This window comes from Bacillus rossius, chromosome 6 (assembly GCF_032445375.1).
Source record: "Bacillus rossius redtenbacheri isolate Brsri chromosome 6, Brsri_v3, whole genome shotgun sequence".
NCBI classification, from domain to species: domain Eukaryota; kingdom Metazoa; phylum Arthropoda; class Insecta; order Phasmatodea; family Bacillidae; genus Bacillus; species Bacillus rossius.
This window is the reverse complement of record NC_086334.1, coordinates 60287784-60304509: the sequence shown is the minus strand read 5'-3', so window position 1 is coordinate 60304509 and position 16726 is coordinate 60287784. Positions and strand designations below refer to the sequence as shown.

Genomic DNA, 16726 nt, shown 5'->3' with positions numbered 1-16726 from the left:
CTGAGAAGATACTTTATGTTGTCAGGTGTTAATGCACCGATGTCTGGTAGAGAACTGTTCTTGTTCACGGCAATACGATTTCTTTTATAATTGTTCGGTGTTACGAACTTTATGCCCATCGCTTCAAGTGCAGACGTAATGTAATTTCTTCGTCTTGAAAATTCACCAATCGTCCTCGCTGGTCAACGATTCGGACGACGACTTCGTGTGCGCACTTCACGACGACTGGAACGTAAATGATACTTTGCGGTACTTCAACCAGTTTATATCCTGGCGGGACCATCGGCGAAAACTCGTGCAGCATGTTGCTTAGTCTTCCGTTGAGATACGTTCCACTTGCCAAATTACAGTTTATTCTTATGACATTCACAGGCAAAATGTTTACTGCGCGTGTAGATTCGTACGTTCTTCCCGTATCATAAACCTTTGATTCGAATCCGAGCATCGTACCTATGGTGCCAGGTTTCGTAAAGTCGACATTTTCACTGCATGTTAGAATGCTTTTTTGAGTGTTTGGATTTCCACGCAGTTGAAAGTCTACATCCTGTGGTAACATATCCCTGATGTAATTTGCAATGTCGTCAATTTCGTAAGAGCCAACAGGTAACCGTATTTCATGAGCGGTCCCATCACTTTTCAGGAAGCAGATCTTGCAATTTTCTTCGTCAATGTTCGGTATGGCATTATACGTTTGAAAATCTACGAGTCCGATACAACATTCTCCGTCTAAATCCAGAGGCGGGAAATGAACCGCCCGCAGCTCAGATGCATGACCTGTCAGGGTAAGTGTTATCGACATGACTAATAAATTAACATCACTGCACAACCTTTAAGTAGCACTTTTTATTTGTCAGCTAATTTTTGTTTGTTAAAAAGCGAAGACACAAGTGTCCGCAGTTTGTTTGATTAGGCCTCTGTTCCGTTTCGTAATTGTAAAACATTGTAATGGACCGGCCCAGGTACTGTCGCAGTTCTGGCGGAGGCCGTAAATTTCCAAAACTGTCGTAGTAAGTAGCTTTTTTTCCAGACTTTATGTACGCCACCCAGTGCGTGCCGCGACCCGCCGACGTGTCTAAATTAATTATGGCGCACTCACGTGTCTTTGGCTTGCTGGGCAAAGTGTCTCGCATAAACACGCCGCGGAAATTTGGTATTTTCAGTTTGCGTGCGTACTTTATTAAATCTACGTTGGTGAGCGGTCGTTTCGGTAGGGAACTTAGGATTTTCTCTTTACACGTTTCTTTCTCATGCCTCGTCCTGTCTTGTGAGGATGCAAGTACAGTCCTGCGCCGTTTTTTTTACCGATGGCAATGGCTCCCATGCTGGCATTGTGTCGCTGTGCTTCTTTTAACTGCTTGCGCTCATTCTTCGAAGTGTTGACTGCCCGCACTATACCGCTCGTTGCACCGATAAGGCCTTCGAGAGCACCCAATGCAGGCAAAAGCAAAGGAAGAAATCCTCCTATAATCTTCTTGTCGAGAGTCTGTAGTTTTTGCTTGGCTTTTTGCACGCCTGCACCGATCTTGCGTTTCTTGTTCTTGCGTGAGTTAGTTTTTGACTTGATGTAGCTGGTTCGACGAGCACCCAGTCCTAATTTCGTCTTTGCCTTCATGATCTTAGATACGCCCCACGCTGCGATTTTCTCTCCTAGTCCCGCGTTCGACGATTTGCTTATATCTTCGGTTTCCTGTGCCAATATCTCGTCGGCCCGGTGCCTGGATTCCAGATCCTTGCTTAATGAATATGCGATATCGTGCTGCTTGCACTTTTCGTCGAGAGAATTAATGCCCACGTCACCGCGAGCTAACCTTTTCGCTAGTTTCGTGCCGGGGCCGCAGAATCTGTAGCCGGGAATGTGTAGCTCGAATGGCAGATTGTTTATCAGCCAGTTTACGAGTCCCGCGCCGATGTGTTTTTTGTTCTTACCTCTTCGAGTCATTACGCACAACTGACCAGAAAGTATAAATGTGTTTGATTTTATACAATTACTTTAGTACAATGCAGGTCGTCAAGCAAGACGTGTGTTTGCCCGTGCGCATTACGCAAGACGATGTATTTAGTGCGCGTGAATCACGACATGGCTTACTGTTGCCTTCTGCCGTACGTTGCATAATGGCGGGTCCGTCCAACTGCGGTAAAACGTGTGTTTTACTGAGTTTACTGGAGGAACCAAATGGTCTTCGGTTCGAGAACGTTTACTTGTATTCCAAGTCGTTGCAACAGCCAAAGTACCAGCGCCTAGCAACTGTTCTACGATCTGTGGATGGTCTGGAGTATTTTACGTTTAGCGATAATACCGATGTTGTACCTCCAAGCGAAGCAAAAGCCAATTCCGTGTTTGTTTTCGACGATGTAATGTGCGAGAAACAAGGCATAATACAAGAGTACTTTTCCATGGGCAGACACGCCAAGGTAGACTGCGTTTACCTGTGTCAGACGTACAGTCGTATTCCAAAACATCTCCTACGAGACAACGCAAATGTCATAGTTTTGTTTCGCATGGACGAACTTAATTTACGCCACGCTTATGATGATCACGTAAACACCGACATGACATTCCAGGAATTCAAAGACATGTGCTCCTTGTGTTGGAAAGAAGAACACGGATTCCTAGTTATAGTCAAAGACTGGCCTCTATATAAGGGCAGGTACAGACGAGGTTTCGATCAGTTTATCACCAAACATGAGTCATAGCATTTCGAAATTCGGTCGTAGCAGTCGAGACTTACGTACTGCTCTCAAGTCTCATGACGACGTTATCCGCAAATACATTTCGCTACTGGCTCAAAAAATAGACGGGGTGAAAAAGGAATTACTTGAGTACCTCGTAGCCATAGACCAGCGCGTGGAAGCTTCGGATTCTCGCATTCGCGACATGATCGAAGTTTCGAATGCACAAAGACGGGACGATCTGAGGACTTTTCAAAGTAGTCTGAAAGCATCACTATCTCAATCGTCAGCAAATTCAGATTTGGCCAAACACAAGAAAGAAGTTTCTGCGAACGAATAGAAAAGTATAAAAGGAGGTCTTGCAATAAGTTTTCAGCCAGTACAATGTCGGACCTGGCCAGTGACCTTCATCGAGCTATACAGTCTGTTCGCGAAAAATATTTACTTGCTAGACGAACCAGACTTGCACGTGAGATGGAAAATGAGGAGATATTTAAACCAATCACTAGTCGCCTCGACGAACTTAAAAACAAGGAAGAACCAGCCTTCATTGTGAAGACAGAAGTTAAAGATGAAATGCCGACTGTAAAGAAGAGAAAGTATGAACCAGATCGAGAAGAAGAGGACTTAACAAGTACAGAGTCCATGCACAAGAAAAAAATACCGAAAAAGGGACATCAAGTTAATGCAATGGTCCGACCATACCTGATATCGTTTACGAGCCGGAATAATGACACGACCTACGGAGTGTACAGAAAACATAATAAATGGTTCCTCGGTGCTAAAGAAATAGACTTTCTACCAGGAAATATCGTGCGCGTAGCAGAGTTCAAAACGCGCGGGACTCCGGGTCTGTACGAATTGCTGTTTCGCAGGGAGCCTAAAGGATATTCTCACAACGACTTACAAGAGTACAAAAAACTGCTAGAGCTAACCAATGCACATTTTCGCGATAACGATCCAGATAGTGGTGTATATAAAGACGTAGATCATGAAAAAATCGACATTCTCGCTAATCTCTTCAGTGAACTAACAATACATGGCGAAGGTTTAAAAAAGCTAGAAAGTGGTCAGACATTTGACTATGTATATTGGGACGACCCTAATGAATTAGTTGATCGCCTTAGAATTCTACATGCATCGCTTAGTGTAGGAAACTATTCGCACATCAACGAAATAGTCTCCATACTTGAAGAACTGAAGGAAGCCGGCTACATACAATGAGTCGAACCGGAATCGCTCGCGAACTTCATGCTCCTGCTAGACGGAAATACCTTCGTCGCAAAGTCATAGTTCGTGGAATTGATGATTTATTCCAGGCGGACCTTGTTGAGATGATACCGTATTCCCGATTGAATAAAGGTTTCAAGTACATGTTGACAGTCATCGATGTTTATAGCAAGTTCGCTTGGGCTAGACCTGTCAAATCAAAGACTGCAACTGACGTAGCCAAGGCCATGAACAATATTTTGCGTGATGGACGTGTACCGTCGCACCTGCAAACGGACCTCGGGAAAGAATTCTACAATGCGACCTTCAAGGCTTTGATGAAGAAGTATGGCATCAAACACTACTCTACATTTAGTAACGTCAAAGCCTCCGTTGTCGAAAGGTTTAACAGAACTTTGCGTTCCAAGATGTGGCGGCAGTTCACGGCTAACGGAAATTACAAGTGGCTTGACATCTTGCCGAAACTAATAAGCGAGTATAATTCCACTGTGCATTCTACCACGAAAATGAAGCCAAAGGACGTAAAGGATAATCGCCTGCTTCAAACAGTTTTTCCCAACACGAAGAAGAAAGATCCACGAAAGCGTAAAGCTAACGTCGGCGACATTGTGCGAATCTCCAAGCAGAAAGGTATCTTCGAGAAAGGTTTCACTGCGAACTGGAGTCCCGAACTTTTCCGTGTGACACATGTTCGTGAATCAGAGCCTAGGACCTACTACCTCGAAGATTTGGACCACAAACCTATCCATGGCGGCTTCTATGCCGAAGAGATTCAGCCTACGTTGTATCCCGATACGTACTTGGTGGAGAAGATTATAAAACGAAGAAATGGACTGTCCTACGTCAAGTGGTGGGGCTTTCCACCTCGCTTCAATTCGTGGGTGGCAGATGCAGACGTCGAGAAATCCACAAGGCTTTAGTAATTTGTCTGTGTAATTTTTTTGTACTTGTAGTAGTGTAGTATGTATGTAATAAAAGTATTTTTTAATAGAACTTGCGGTGTTTTTATTTTCTCAAACCTTACACATTAGTGGTACTTTTTAAAATTAAAGTTGTTTTGTATCATCCAGGGATCGAACCAAGGAGCTTAGTCGATCTAATCAGTCAGTATATTGATTACAAATTTATTTAATGAATTTTGAACTTTTTCTCGAATCTCTAGCTAAATAATTACGGATTTTCAAGATGGCGGCCGAATGACAAGATGGCGGGTGTCACAGCAATAATAAATGATTACTGCACTCTAGCGGGTAAGAGTTAAACTAACATGGCGTCAGCGTACTCTAGCGGCCGAAAACAAGATGGTGGCTTCCAGCATCGCAGACAAGATGGCGGTCATGACGTTATACTAGATGATGTTATATATGCTTTGAATAAAAGTGGTGGGAGTCAGTCTGACAGCACCCACCACGAGGGAAGGATCGGTCGCCATTTTTAATTTTTTTTTTGCACTCGTCGGGTTCGAACCAAGGTCTCCGAACTCCGTGTCGTAAAAATATTTTTTTTATAAATATTTTATTAAAATTTTATTATTTCAATTTTTTTATATTTTTTAAAAAAAAATTTCATTAAAATCGGATAATAAATAAAAAAGTTAAAGATGGCGGCCGTAACAAAAATTGCAACGGTGACGTCATAATCCAATATGGCGGAAAACACATCGCCGGAATGTTCGAGAACACAATGACTTCATCCAAAATGGCGGATCAAAGATGGCGGATCCAAAATGGCCGCCGGGGTCAAGGTCAAGGTCAAAGGTCAAGGTCACGACCATCCAAGATGGCCGCTGTGACGTCACAATCCAAGATGGCGGAAAACACCACAGACACCACAGCCAGAAGCCAGATCTCGGACCGGCTATTATATACTACTAATGGGTGGAAAAAAAAAAACAAGGAATGAAGGACAAAACAATTCCTAACTCCCATGATGTACACACTATTAAATTATTTCACTTTATTTGTAAACCGTATAAATATTATTAAAACTTTTGTCTGAAAATTTTTTTGATACAATCAACCATTGAAGCTAAGCTAGAAATAAAAAGGAATTAAATTATACAAAACTAATTGCTAACTTCCTTATTAGGTTAGCCGGTAAAATATGTAATAGTTGATTGTAAATCTACTAATAACTCTCATAAATTTTTCCATAACGCGCCTAAAGAAGTATAACCTCAAAAACCAAGCACTCGGTGAAACATGTTGGACATGTGTAGGCCGGCCAGAGAGCCGCGGGCTGCACTCACCTTGAGCACGGCGATGTCGCAGTCGTACCGCTCGCTGTCGTACTTGTAGTGCGGCACTATCAGCTCCACCTGGTGCACACTGCCCTCCGCGGCCCTCTTCAGCGAGCCGGCCCTCAGCACCGTGGTCTCGGCGGGGATCAGCTGCCGGTAGCCCCTGCGCACGGCGGGACGCGTCTACAGGGGGACCTTCACACACGACAGAGACACACCCGAAGTTCCCCGAAGTTCACCCTCGCTTTTTTTTCCCCCGTACCACAACAGGTGTATTTATTTGGGATGTAGCTTACTCATACGTCATAACGCCGTTCTATCTCATTGCATAAACCGGTGTGGCATTACATTTTGCGGTCGATTAGGATAGGTTAGCTACATTATAAATACTTTAAAACATTGCGGATGGTTGGTTATATTAGGTAAGTATAGCTACATTAAAAATACTGTAAAATCATTTTATGGTTGCTTAGCAAATAACTTTTTAATATGTAGCTATCCAGGGCTAGGAAACAGTTTACATGATTTCACAGTATCTTTAATGTAGCTATCCTGACCAAATCAACTGTCCCCAATGTTTTAAAGTATTTATAATGTAGCTAACCTAACCTAATTGACCATTAGTTATCATGAGTTGTTCAAAATAAACATTCACGGACACACGGCAAACGAAAAATATGGCGGCGTACAAATAAATACCGTTGCCTTGTTTATGGTCTTTCTCTTTATCAACACCGCCATATTTATTTACAATTAACAAAAAAAAAAAAAAACCGAAGATGCACGATCGGGCGTTTGGCTCTCTCGTCTGTGAAAAGAAGGCTTCCCGGGGGACCTTGGGTGGCGTGCACCACCTCCCGCTCACAGACTACTTGGTCACTCCAGGCGCCGAATATGTCCGATGTTTCTCCTTGACCTATCTTAAAACTAAGTGTACTCGGGAGGTATCTCGAAGTGCGTCACAGGCCGAAGCCTATATTCCTAATCCACGCAGGATTTTAGCCATGCAGGAGGGGGTAGCATGCATTATGTGCTAGGAGTGGGATTGGCCAACCACTGCAGCGATTGGCGCCATGACCAACTCCCTTCACCCTTAGTTCTAGAGTGTAACTAGATAAGTTGGACTCGGGTGAGCATTGCCGGAGAATGTCGGTGATGCGTGGCACCAGACGTGACTTCAACTATCATGAGTTGTGATGCAACCCCAGATAGTCCGTGTGCATACCATGCGAAAATAATGGACGAGTTCACTCACGCAGTTATCCTCAGGTCCTCAACAGGACACTGGAGGGAATAGAATAGGCAGTGACGCGTGGCGTCGACGAGTTAAAATGACATACGCCTTTATGAATTACAGAATGGACGTCATGTGGTAACATCAGCGTTAACACAACCGGGTTTGAAACACGGTATTTACAGAAAAACCGTCGCTAATATAAGCACTAAGAAGCAAGTCTTATTTCTTTTTTCAAATTTTAAAACTTTTATACCTGTGAACCACTTGTTTCTCTTATTTGAGACTAAAGACAAATATTGCTTATATTTTTTTTTAGTGTTCGAAATATTTGTTAATATTAATTACACATTAATTTGTTTGAGCTCTTACAAGAAATATACATATTTTTTCGAAACCAATAAATTGTTTAATGTACGAGGTAGTTAATATGCAGGTTGAAGAGCAACTGTCCTGGTTGGTTGTCGCGAGTCCCTCGCCAGCCCTGACGGACACCGCGAGGGCGAGCACTCACTCGAACACGCAGTGGGCGGCGCTCAGCGCCCACACGTCGCTTATGGCCGAGGCGCCGCAGAACCCCATGTACTCGTCGTCGCTGTGAGTCTCCATCGACAGCTGCAACATGAACAGGCGCATGCAGGAGGACTCCACATGGTAACATCATCAGTTCAGTAGTACATTAAAGTATGTCCGGCGCCAGAAATTAAGGATGTGGAGTCTACAGCCGGTCCGTCATCTTGGATTCTGACTTCTCGAAAGCCATCTTGGATTACCTTGATCTTTGACCTTTAAAATGAACTCGAACTTCACTCTGTCCGCCATATTTGATTCCGCCATCTTGAATTATTATGTCTCGTCCGCCATTTTGTTTTCTAGAACTTCCCGCCATTTGGTTTACCAGAAATTTACACCATCTTGGATTCTGACATCACTGACACCATCTGGATTATGTCGCAGCTACCATATTGTATTCTGACATTACGGCTGCCATATTGTTTTCGTCTGCTGGAAACCACCATCCTGGAACACGTAATGTTCGCAATCTTTGTTCCTAGAGTGCACCATCATCACTCTGATGCACGTATGGTCATGTTATGGTTATTATAGATATATTAAATTTAATTTTTTATACAAAATACATTGGAAACGAGATGATTCAAACTATAGCCCGTCCCACTCTTAGATTGCAGTACACGGCGTATGGCGCGCGCTGTTGCAATATCTCTAACACATTACGAATTTCAGGAGATGCGTGTCTTTGTATCTAATTTGGATCGAACAAGAAGCATTTTAAGAAATCATATCGTAATTTATAATATTTTATACTATTACACATATAAATTTGTAATGATGCCACTTTTATGTAAATTTCAAATAAAAACTACCTATTGTAGACGAAAATTTCTTATAGTTTTCTTTTCTGTTCTAAAAATCCCATATATAATTATATATATATCACATTTTCATGGGCCCGATAAATGCCGTATTTTTGGACAAGTCATGTCCAAAATGATAAATAAAATACGGTAATGGAAATTCTCGGTCGAGTAAGTTATGGGAAAAATCCGAACAATTGGTTCGAAATGGGGAAGATTTTTTGAAAAACAGAAAAATCGCAACAACACCCATAATATAAATAATATCGAATCCGTTTTAACGTATGATAACTCGGATTACCTAATTCCGAAAAATGTTTTCTGAATACATTTTTGATACGACCAGGCATAACTGCATGGGTTCAAAAAAAATTTTCACCGGACAAAAAAACGTAACTGCCTTAGTAGACACCTTATAAAATCTGTTTAAATTGTTTGTAATAATATCATAATTATTTTCCAAAACTTTGTCTAAAACAATGTTTGATAAGATGCTTGGTGTTGAGAAGGATAGAAAAATAATTCAAAATTTTGTACCATTATCGCTATTGAATTCCTTCGTATTTATTTCATACATTTTACATATTATGTTAAAGAATCGATTATAATATTTTTTCTTGACTAAGGAAGCCATGTATTTGAAATTGCTTGTAGGACAGAACCCCACTTATCTAAACACACGACCCTGTTTCCTCTTACGACGGCAGCGCGCGCTCTTGTACTGATAAGACACATCTTTAACAGCTATTTCCACGGAAACTGTAGAAGCAATTGAGATGGGGCTGCTTTTAAAAACTAATTCAATTCATTGTGAACATTTTTCTCGCTTTTGTCCCCCATCTATCTTTAATAGAAAAAAAATTTTCCGTGGGTCAACTTTTTGATGTGTCAGTTTGTGAGAAAATGCATTTCAATATATTAAAAAAAATATATTTAAGTGAAACCTGTACAGTTTTTATTTTAACATTTGTTCGGTGGCGTCCTAAGGCATTAATTTACTAATAAAAAAAATCTGAATGAAATACACATGTAGGTTTTCTTTTTTTGATGTGAAACATATCGGAATACTTCAAAACAGTTCGCAGCGAATAAGTTATGTTTTTTAATTTTTTCGGACACTTAAAATATTGTTAAGTATTCAAAATAAGCATTACCTGATGCGTATTTTGATTCTATACAATATGAAAAAAAGCTTGGTCCAAAAATTAAAATTTTAAATTTCGTTTGATATTTGGCAACAACGCACGAAGAAACAAGGACAGTGCTAACGGCAATCGGCGTGTGTTAGAGAGAGAGAGAATGCGCCCATTTACTTCCACACTGCAATGTAAGAGTGGGATGCTCTATAACTCAGCTCGGACCTCTGATATGGAAAACATATGCTTTTGAACACATGGCTATTGAGGCTTATACCAGATTGAGAATTAAATTATATACACTACCAGAACCCAGCAGACATTGTCCTGCCAGTGTTTATTTATTTACTTCTACATATCTCAAATGGATGGTTTGCATGAAATCTAGTATATATGAAGCGTTTGAAACGGTATTCCATTTTAAATTCACTATCAAATACTAATCACAGTCACAATCACTTTTTGTTGTTATTGAGGATTAAGGACAGTAAAAATCACAATATACCAGTTTTCATGGCGAACAGTTGAATGGAATAAAAGTTGCTGAGCTGCAGCGCTATCTAGTGGTGAGTTATAGTAAAATTTATGCAGACGTCCTGCCTGTGTAAATTTTTTTATTTTTCTATATTTAAAAATTAATGGTTTGTATTTTACCTAGAATCTATAATGCGTCCTAAAAAATTTGGAAAAATTAAATATAACTTACAGTAATGAGATTTAATTATATTTATTGGTATAAACTGTAAAAATTTATAAAAGTAGTTCACTTGAATGAAAAATAATTTTAGACAATTCTATTTGTATGTAACTGAAATAATTTAAAGCAATTTATACTAATACACGGGTTAATAGCGTTCTAAGACAGTGTGGTGGATATAGAGATGGACATAGAGAAATGACACACACAATTACTGTTTGTATGTCTATGACCTATGATGTTCGGTATACCGATGGCAGATCGGTTGAACGGTTTAGAAGTTGATGCGCTGCAGCGCCATCTAGTGGTGAGTTTTTAAAAAAGGGTAGCATGAAAACCTTCTCGACGAAAAAACAATTCGATATATCAAATTTCATGGTGATCGGTCAAACCATTGAATATATATAATGTATAGAAGTCGCGAGCCCAGGTTAAATTTTCTGTACGGTTTCTTAGAAGAATTGTTGTAGTTCCAAGCTCCGCCGCTGCGATCGCTTTCATCGCTGGGTATCGGCCGTATACGCCCCTGGCGGTATTTGGCAGAACTAGGTTAACCAGCCCAGTCGTGACATCATCCTTCACCCCCCCCCCCCCCCCCCCTCACCCAACGAAAATCCCAGACCAACGATTCAAATTACCCGGCAGGTCTTATCAGCATCGTTAGGCGACCTTGAAGAGGAGCTTCCCTTACCGTCGTTTGAGAATGATGAAATCCCAAAAGAAGCTAGCCACGGAAATCACTGAATGATGGGATTCTGTACCCGAGTGAGATGAAAATTAGCTATTAAAACTTTGTATTGGGCCAATAGTCAGTGTTACGTTCAAAATATGGTTTTATTTTAAAAGTAAAATACTTATTTAAACTATATTTCGCGTTTGTACAAATTTACTTTTAGATATTGGCAAGGAAAATCAACATACCTTAAACAACCTTCTCTTATTCAACGTTATCTATTAAGTAGTAAAAGGGGTAGATATTATTTTTAAAAATAAAAAAAATGTAACCCACTAAATCAGTATTGGCAAGATATATATAAATTCAATATTAAAATACGCACATTAAATTTTTTTGTAATTAACTTTTTTCGGTAATAAAAATTCAGGATGATTTTGGTTTAATTGGTTTACGTATATTGCTATATTTTCTAAATCACATAGAAAAGGGAAAACAGTGCATCAGTAAAAATTCAAAAATTTAGTTTAAGTAATACTAGCCATACCAAAAGATCAATATGCGAGACAAGAAATTTGGTAACTGCTCTACATTTCAAATTAAAATGCATTGGTTTCATGAATACTGAAATGTATGCGTAATAAAGCATATTATGTTATTATACTAAGCATGACTATAACTAAAAAAATTACAGTAATTTAAAACGATGGCAGTCTTAACATACAATAAGTGCGCGAGTCTTAGTTTATTTTTTAATTGGCTTCTTCGTCAGATGGAAAAGAGTTAAGATTTCATCAAGGAAAAATATATTCTCAAAGTCACTAAACCGGGAGATAGAAAATAAGGTAAGTACTTAATTTTAAATAAAAGTTAAAATAGACTTACGCTAAACCAATTAAAAATAAGTCGTAAAAATATTTTTATTTATTAAATATGTTCTATACTTGACAGTTCTTTGTGTATAATTCTTCAAAAATCTTTGAAATTTAATACATATTTTCTTAAAATGGTAGAATATCAGCAATACCCGGAAATTACGTGAGCAAAGCCACGGGTTATTAGATACACTTTTATTATAAAATAAAAACAATTATGCATTTGTAGTTCACGAATGTGATATTTTGTTTATTGCTTCACAACATTCATTTGCCAGTCTCAAATTTCATCGTACCACTTGTCAGAAATGTCACCAAAAATGAGAGATAGATTTTTTTTGACGAATTTCAATTACGAGGAAACCTTTCGCAAGACTTTTTTCTTCGCAGAAGTCACTGGGACACCATTAATTTAAATCCACTAAGATAATAAAATTGTATGTATAATGATTTGTTTTTGTATATTTATATAACTTCCCAACCAATTTTTAATGATTTTCATGTGAATAAAAACTTGTAAAGCAATTTAATTAACTGTGTCATAATAGGTACTTCTGATTAGATGGAAATACAATTTTTCATCAGTAATATACGATGATAAAAATATTTATTATTGTAAAATAATATTCACTGTTCAAATGCAAATTTAAATAGATTATTCATACATGTTTCCTGCTAATTAATGGTTTAAAATAATAATTTTTTAGTATAAAATCATTTTTCTCTTGTGTTAAAATGGGTTGCTAAAATGAGGAATTATAAATATGTCACTTACTAAGTCCGTGCACAGATTTACACAAAACAGCAATGTAAATAATCTTTTTTGGTAGTTTCTAATTTTGTGCCCTGGATAACATGAATTTGGTTTAATTCATACCAAAGTGAATTTTTTGAACAACTTAAATTGATATCATAAATAATTATTTATTTTATATTAAAAATCCACAAACAGTTTTTAAAATATAATATTTATCACGCCAGATGGAATAATAAACAAAAAATAGCTCTTATATGTTGTCTGTGTTTAAAGAATTGTATTATATTTCATGGAAATAATATTTACCTTTCGGTTATTAAAAGAAAATATATTTGTATTCAAAATACTTGCGCATCGTTTTTACGAGCATAAAGGCCGGGATACATTCGCAATAGCACGCAAACAGCACACAGATAGCACACACGCACAGAGATAGCACAGAGCTTGATGCTACATTCACGCACAACACAACACAAAATAATATCGGAAGCATTCAAAAAAGTTTTTTAAATGTAAAACTCCCGTTCACAATTTTGGTCACTGAAGTTGGCATACGTGACGTTTGTTTAGATTCGTGTGTTGTTATTGTGGTACGGTTTTCGTTAAACCCAGAAATATTTTAAATATTTCAAAGTTTACGTACAAAACACAATGAGCATTCAAAAATATATATCACTGTTTATTTCAAATCCGGCTTCTTTAACACATTCAGACACAGACTTCCAAGCATTTAATTTAGCTTCTTCATTTTTGTATCCTGCGGATTCCCTGTTATACAAAATATTTTTACTTTCTATTACAACTATCAAAAAGCTATCAAATGTGCCTTTCATTTTTATGTTATCGTGTGTTTGAAAACAATAACAAACTACTCAAGTCAACAGCACCAATACTTTCGTGACAATTGTTCTTTTATAAGCCCACTAGAGTAGTACTTAAACTGTTTGCTGATTGGCTACCACCATGGTCGCGCACAGAAAATAACCTAAAAGTTAAAAGTTAATGAACTTTCTGTGCGCCGATCCTGTGCTATTTTTCTGTGCGCGTGCTAATTGCCAATGTGGCAGCTCATATCTAATAGTGTATGTTGAACTTCTGTGCGTCTGTGCTGTTTGCTTGCTATTGCGAATGTAGCCCGGGCTTAACTTGTGTATCTAACCTCAAAGCAAGGAATATAAAGAGTGGGAACTCAATGCTATAACAAACACTCTTATTTTCTTTGGAGATCCGGGAAATGTGCGTTATTTATAAGCAACTTAACATAGTAAATCGTTAACTTTTCAGATCTATGTTGGCAAAATTGATTTTTTTTTGTGGTCATTCGCTACTGGGAATATTCACCATATAACGTTTAAGATTATTTATTTTGAATTACGAAACAACCAAAACATTATGTAAAAATGCTTCATCTTATGTTAAAAAAATTATAAACTGCATAGCCACAAAGTATGACAACATAACATTAGTTTCAGTTACTAATAACAACACGTGCACGCGTTTGAACAGTCATCGCAGCCATAGTTGTTTCATAGCTACCAAAATCATTCAACGTTGTCAAGAATTATTCCAAATTATGTTTTGCCATATTACTCAATGCGCCACTCCGTTAACACAACATATTATAAATTCTGAACTACGAAGGTCAGTATTTTTTTTTTTTTACGTTATTACGTTTAAGAAACTTCTGTAGTTTTCTTATAATCAAAACTTAATTTTTGATGTTGGCGTCTTTTAACCGCACATTTTTTTTCGGTGGCCGTACTCCATTTCAGTTGCGCCCGCCCGTATCTAAGCGCTCGGATTTCAACAAAAGGCACCGCCTCTCGATAGAGTGAGACAGAGAATTACGCGCACGACCTTGAAAAAAGCGACGCTACAGCGCTCTGGCGTGGAAGCTGGTAACTACGAGTACCCTCTTGTGGAAAGAAGAGCTGTCTAGCGGCGGAGCTAACAACTACCTCAGTTTTGGATCCGAAAATTGGAATAATAAATCCTATCCCCTCGCGACTTCTATAAGTTATATATATTCAATGGTCAAACGGTGTCGGACATACATACCAATATACTATTATATATATATAACACATATTGAAACTTGACTTTTTTTTAATATGAAGGAATAATATCAGCACATGTTGGAGGCCGAGCCACCATCGTGTTTAAAATACTTTCTACTAGGAGCTCTAGTGGCATGTAGTGTACACATAATTTGCTAGAGGGCGCTGCCGCCATTTTTGTTTTCAATACTTGCTACTAGGAACACTAGTGTAGTATGTTGCATTCATCGTCTGCTAGAGTGCGTGACCACCAGATAGGATTTTTTTACTTGTTAGAGTGCAGTTGTGCCAATCACCAGATCGTCAGCTGTCGTGTCATCCGCAATCTTGTCGGTCATTTTGGCCGCCATATTTAAAATAACAACAAATAACACAGGTAGATAATGTAACATCGAATTTATGTGCATGGGACAGTGTGATAGTGGCTCATTCTAGGAAAAAAGATAGCGGACATTATGTGATCCAAGATGTTAACCTCCAGCGAATAACATGACGACTGTGACATCATCCAATATGGCGGCTTCCAGCAGAAGAAACAAGATGGTGGCCAAAATGTCAGAATACAAAAGTGGCATCTGTGTCATCGGAATATAAGATAGCAGCTGTGATGACAGAATTCAATATGACAGTTTTGTTGTCAGAATTCAAAAGATCGTCTGTGACACCTGATTCCAAGATGGTGACTGTGATGACAGATTCCAAGATGGCGATTTTAGTGTCATAACCCAATATGGCAATTGTGATGTTAGAATCCAAGATGGCGGAATGTTCTAGATAACAAAATGTCGAAAAGTTCTAGAAAACAAACTAGTGTACATGACATCATAATCGAAGATGGTTGAATATATTATGGAGTCTGGGATCAAGTTTAAGTTCAAAGATCAAGATCAAAGGTCAAAGTAAGATCTTCCAAGATGGCCGCTTGACATCCAAAACCTAGATAGCAGACCAGCTCCAGGCTCCACAGCCCTAATTCTAGCGCATGACATACTTTTATATTCTACTATTATCTGTAGAATAATTGGTTTTGAAACAAGGTAGTTACAGAAAAACGTTGGTTATAGAAGCACGAACTAAGTCTAATTTCTATTTCACACCTAGAAACTCCTTTTTTACCCATGAACTATGTATTAGAAGTATTGCTACAACACATGGACTTTTTTCTAACAAAAGGTTATCAATCAAAGTCAAAATTTTTGTCATCCCAAAAAAAAAAACTCATTTCGGCATATAGTTTCTCTTATTCGTAGAAACCGACGAACACGTTACCGGCGCGAAGCTCCAGATACAGCTGCAAAATGAAGAGGCGCGTACAGTATGGACTTCATATGTTAACATTATCTGTAAAATAATCGGGTTTCTCACGTGTTATGTACAATGGCGTGCTCGACTGCTGGGACAGACAATTCCTTGTCGACTTGTACTGTGCCATATCTTCATTCAGAGTGCAGGAATACGCTCTGTAATGCGTCCCCGAGGGAGCAGTGTGGTTGCCTGTACTCTCAGTCGTATTTTTTTAGGAATTTTAACAAAGTGTTTATGGCTTACGACTTAAGTCGCCCTCGCAGTTATATACGTGATTCTGTGTTACGTATGAGAATTTGCAGCCAAGCATTAGGATTTGTGCATGTGAAACTTCTGTCTCCGACTGAGTATTTGTAACGGTTGTTTATTTACTTGAAGCTGTGTCGTCCTCGATTTAGGTCGAGTGTTGTATGTTTGAACTTGTAACTCACCCCCTGTCTTTTACCGCGCAGGATCACACACCCTAGGTTGTGTATC

General features: G+C 38.7%; 1 protein-coding gene across 1 annotated transcript in view; it reads right to left on the bottom strand.

Annotated features, from left to right (window-relative positions):
• The window catches only part of LOC134533450 (mite allergen Der f 3-like), a 48705-nt gene that overhangs the window by 22180 nt on the left and 9799 nt on the right, over positions 1-16726 (bottom strand). Inside the window, exons 4-5 of the mRNA XM_063370973.1 lie at positions 7888-7988; positions 6149-6302 (exon numbers count right to left, since the gene is read on the bottom strand). Coding sequence (XP_063227043.1) covers positions 6149-6302; positions 7888-7988 — 255 coding nt within the window. The remainder of the gene's footprint in view (positions 1-6148; positions 6303-7887; positions 7989-16726) is intronic.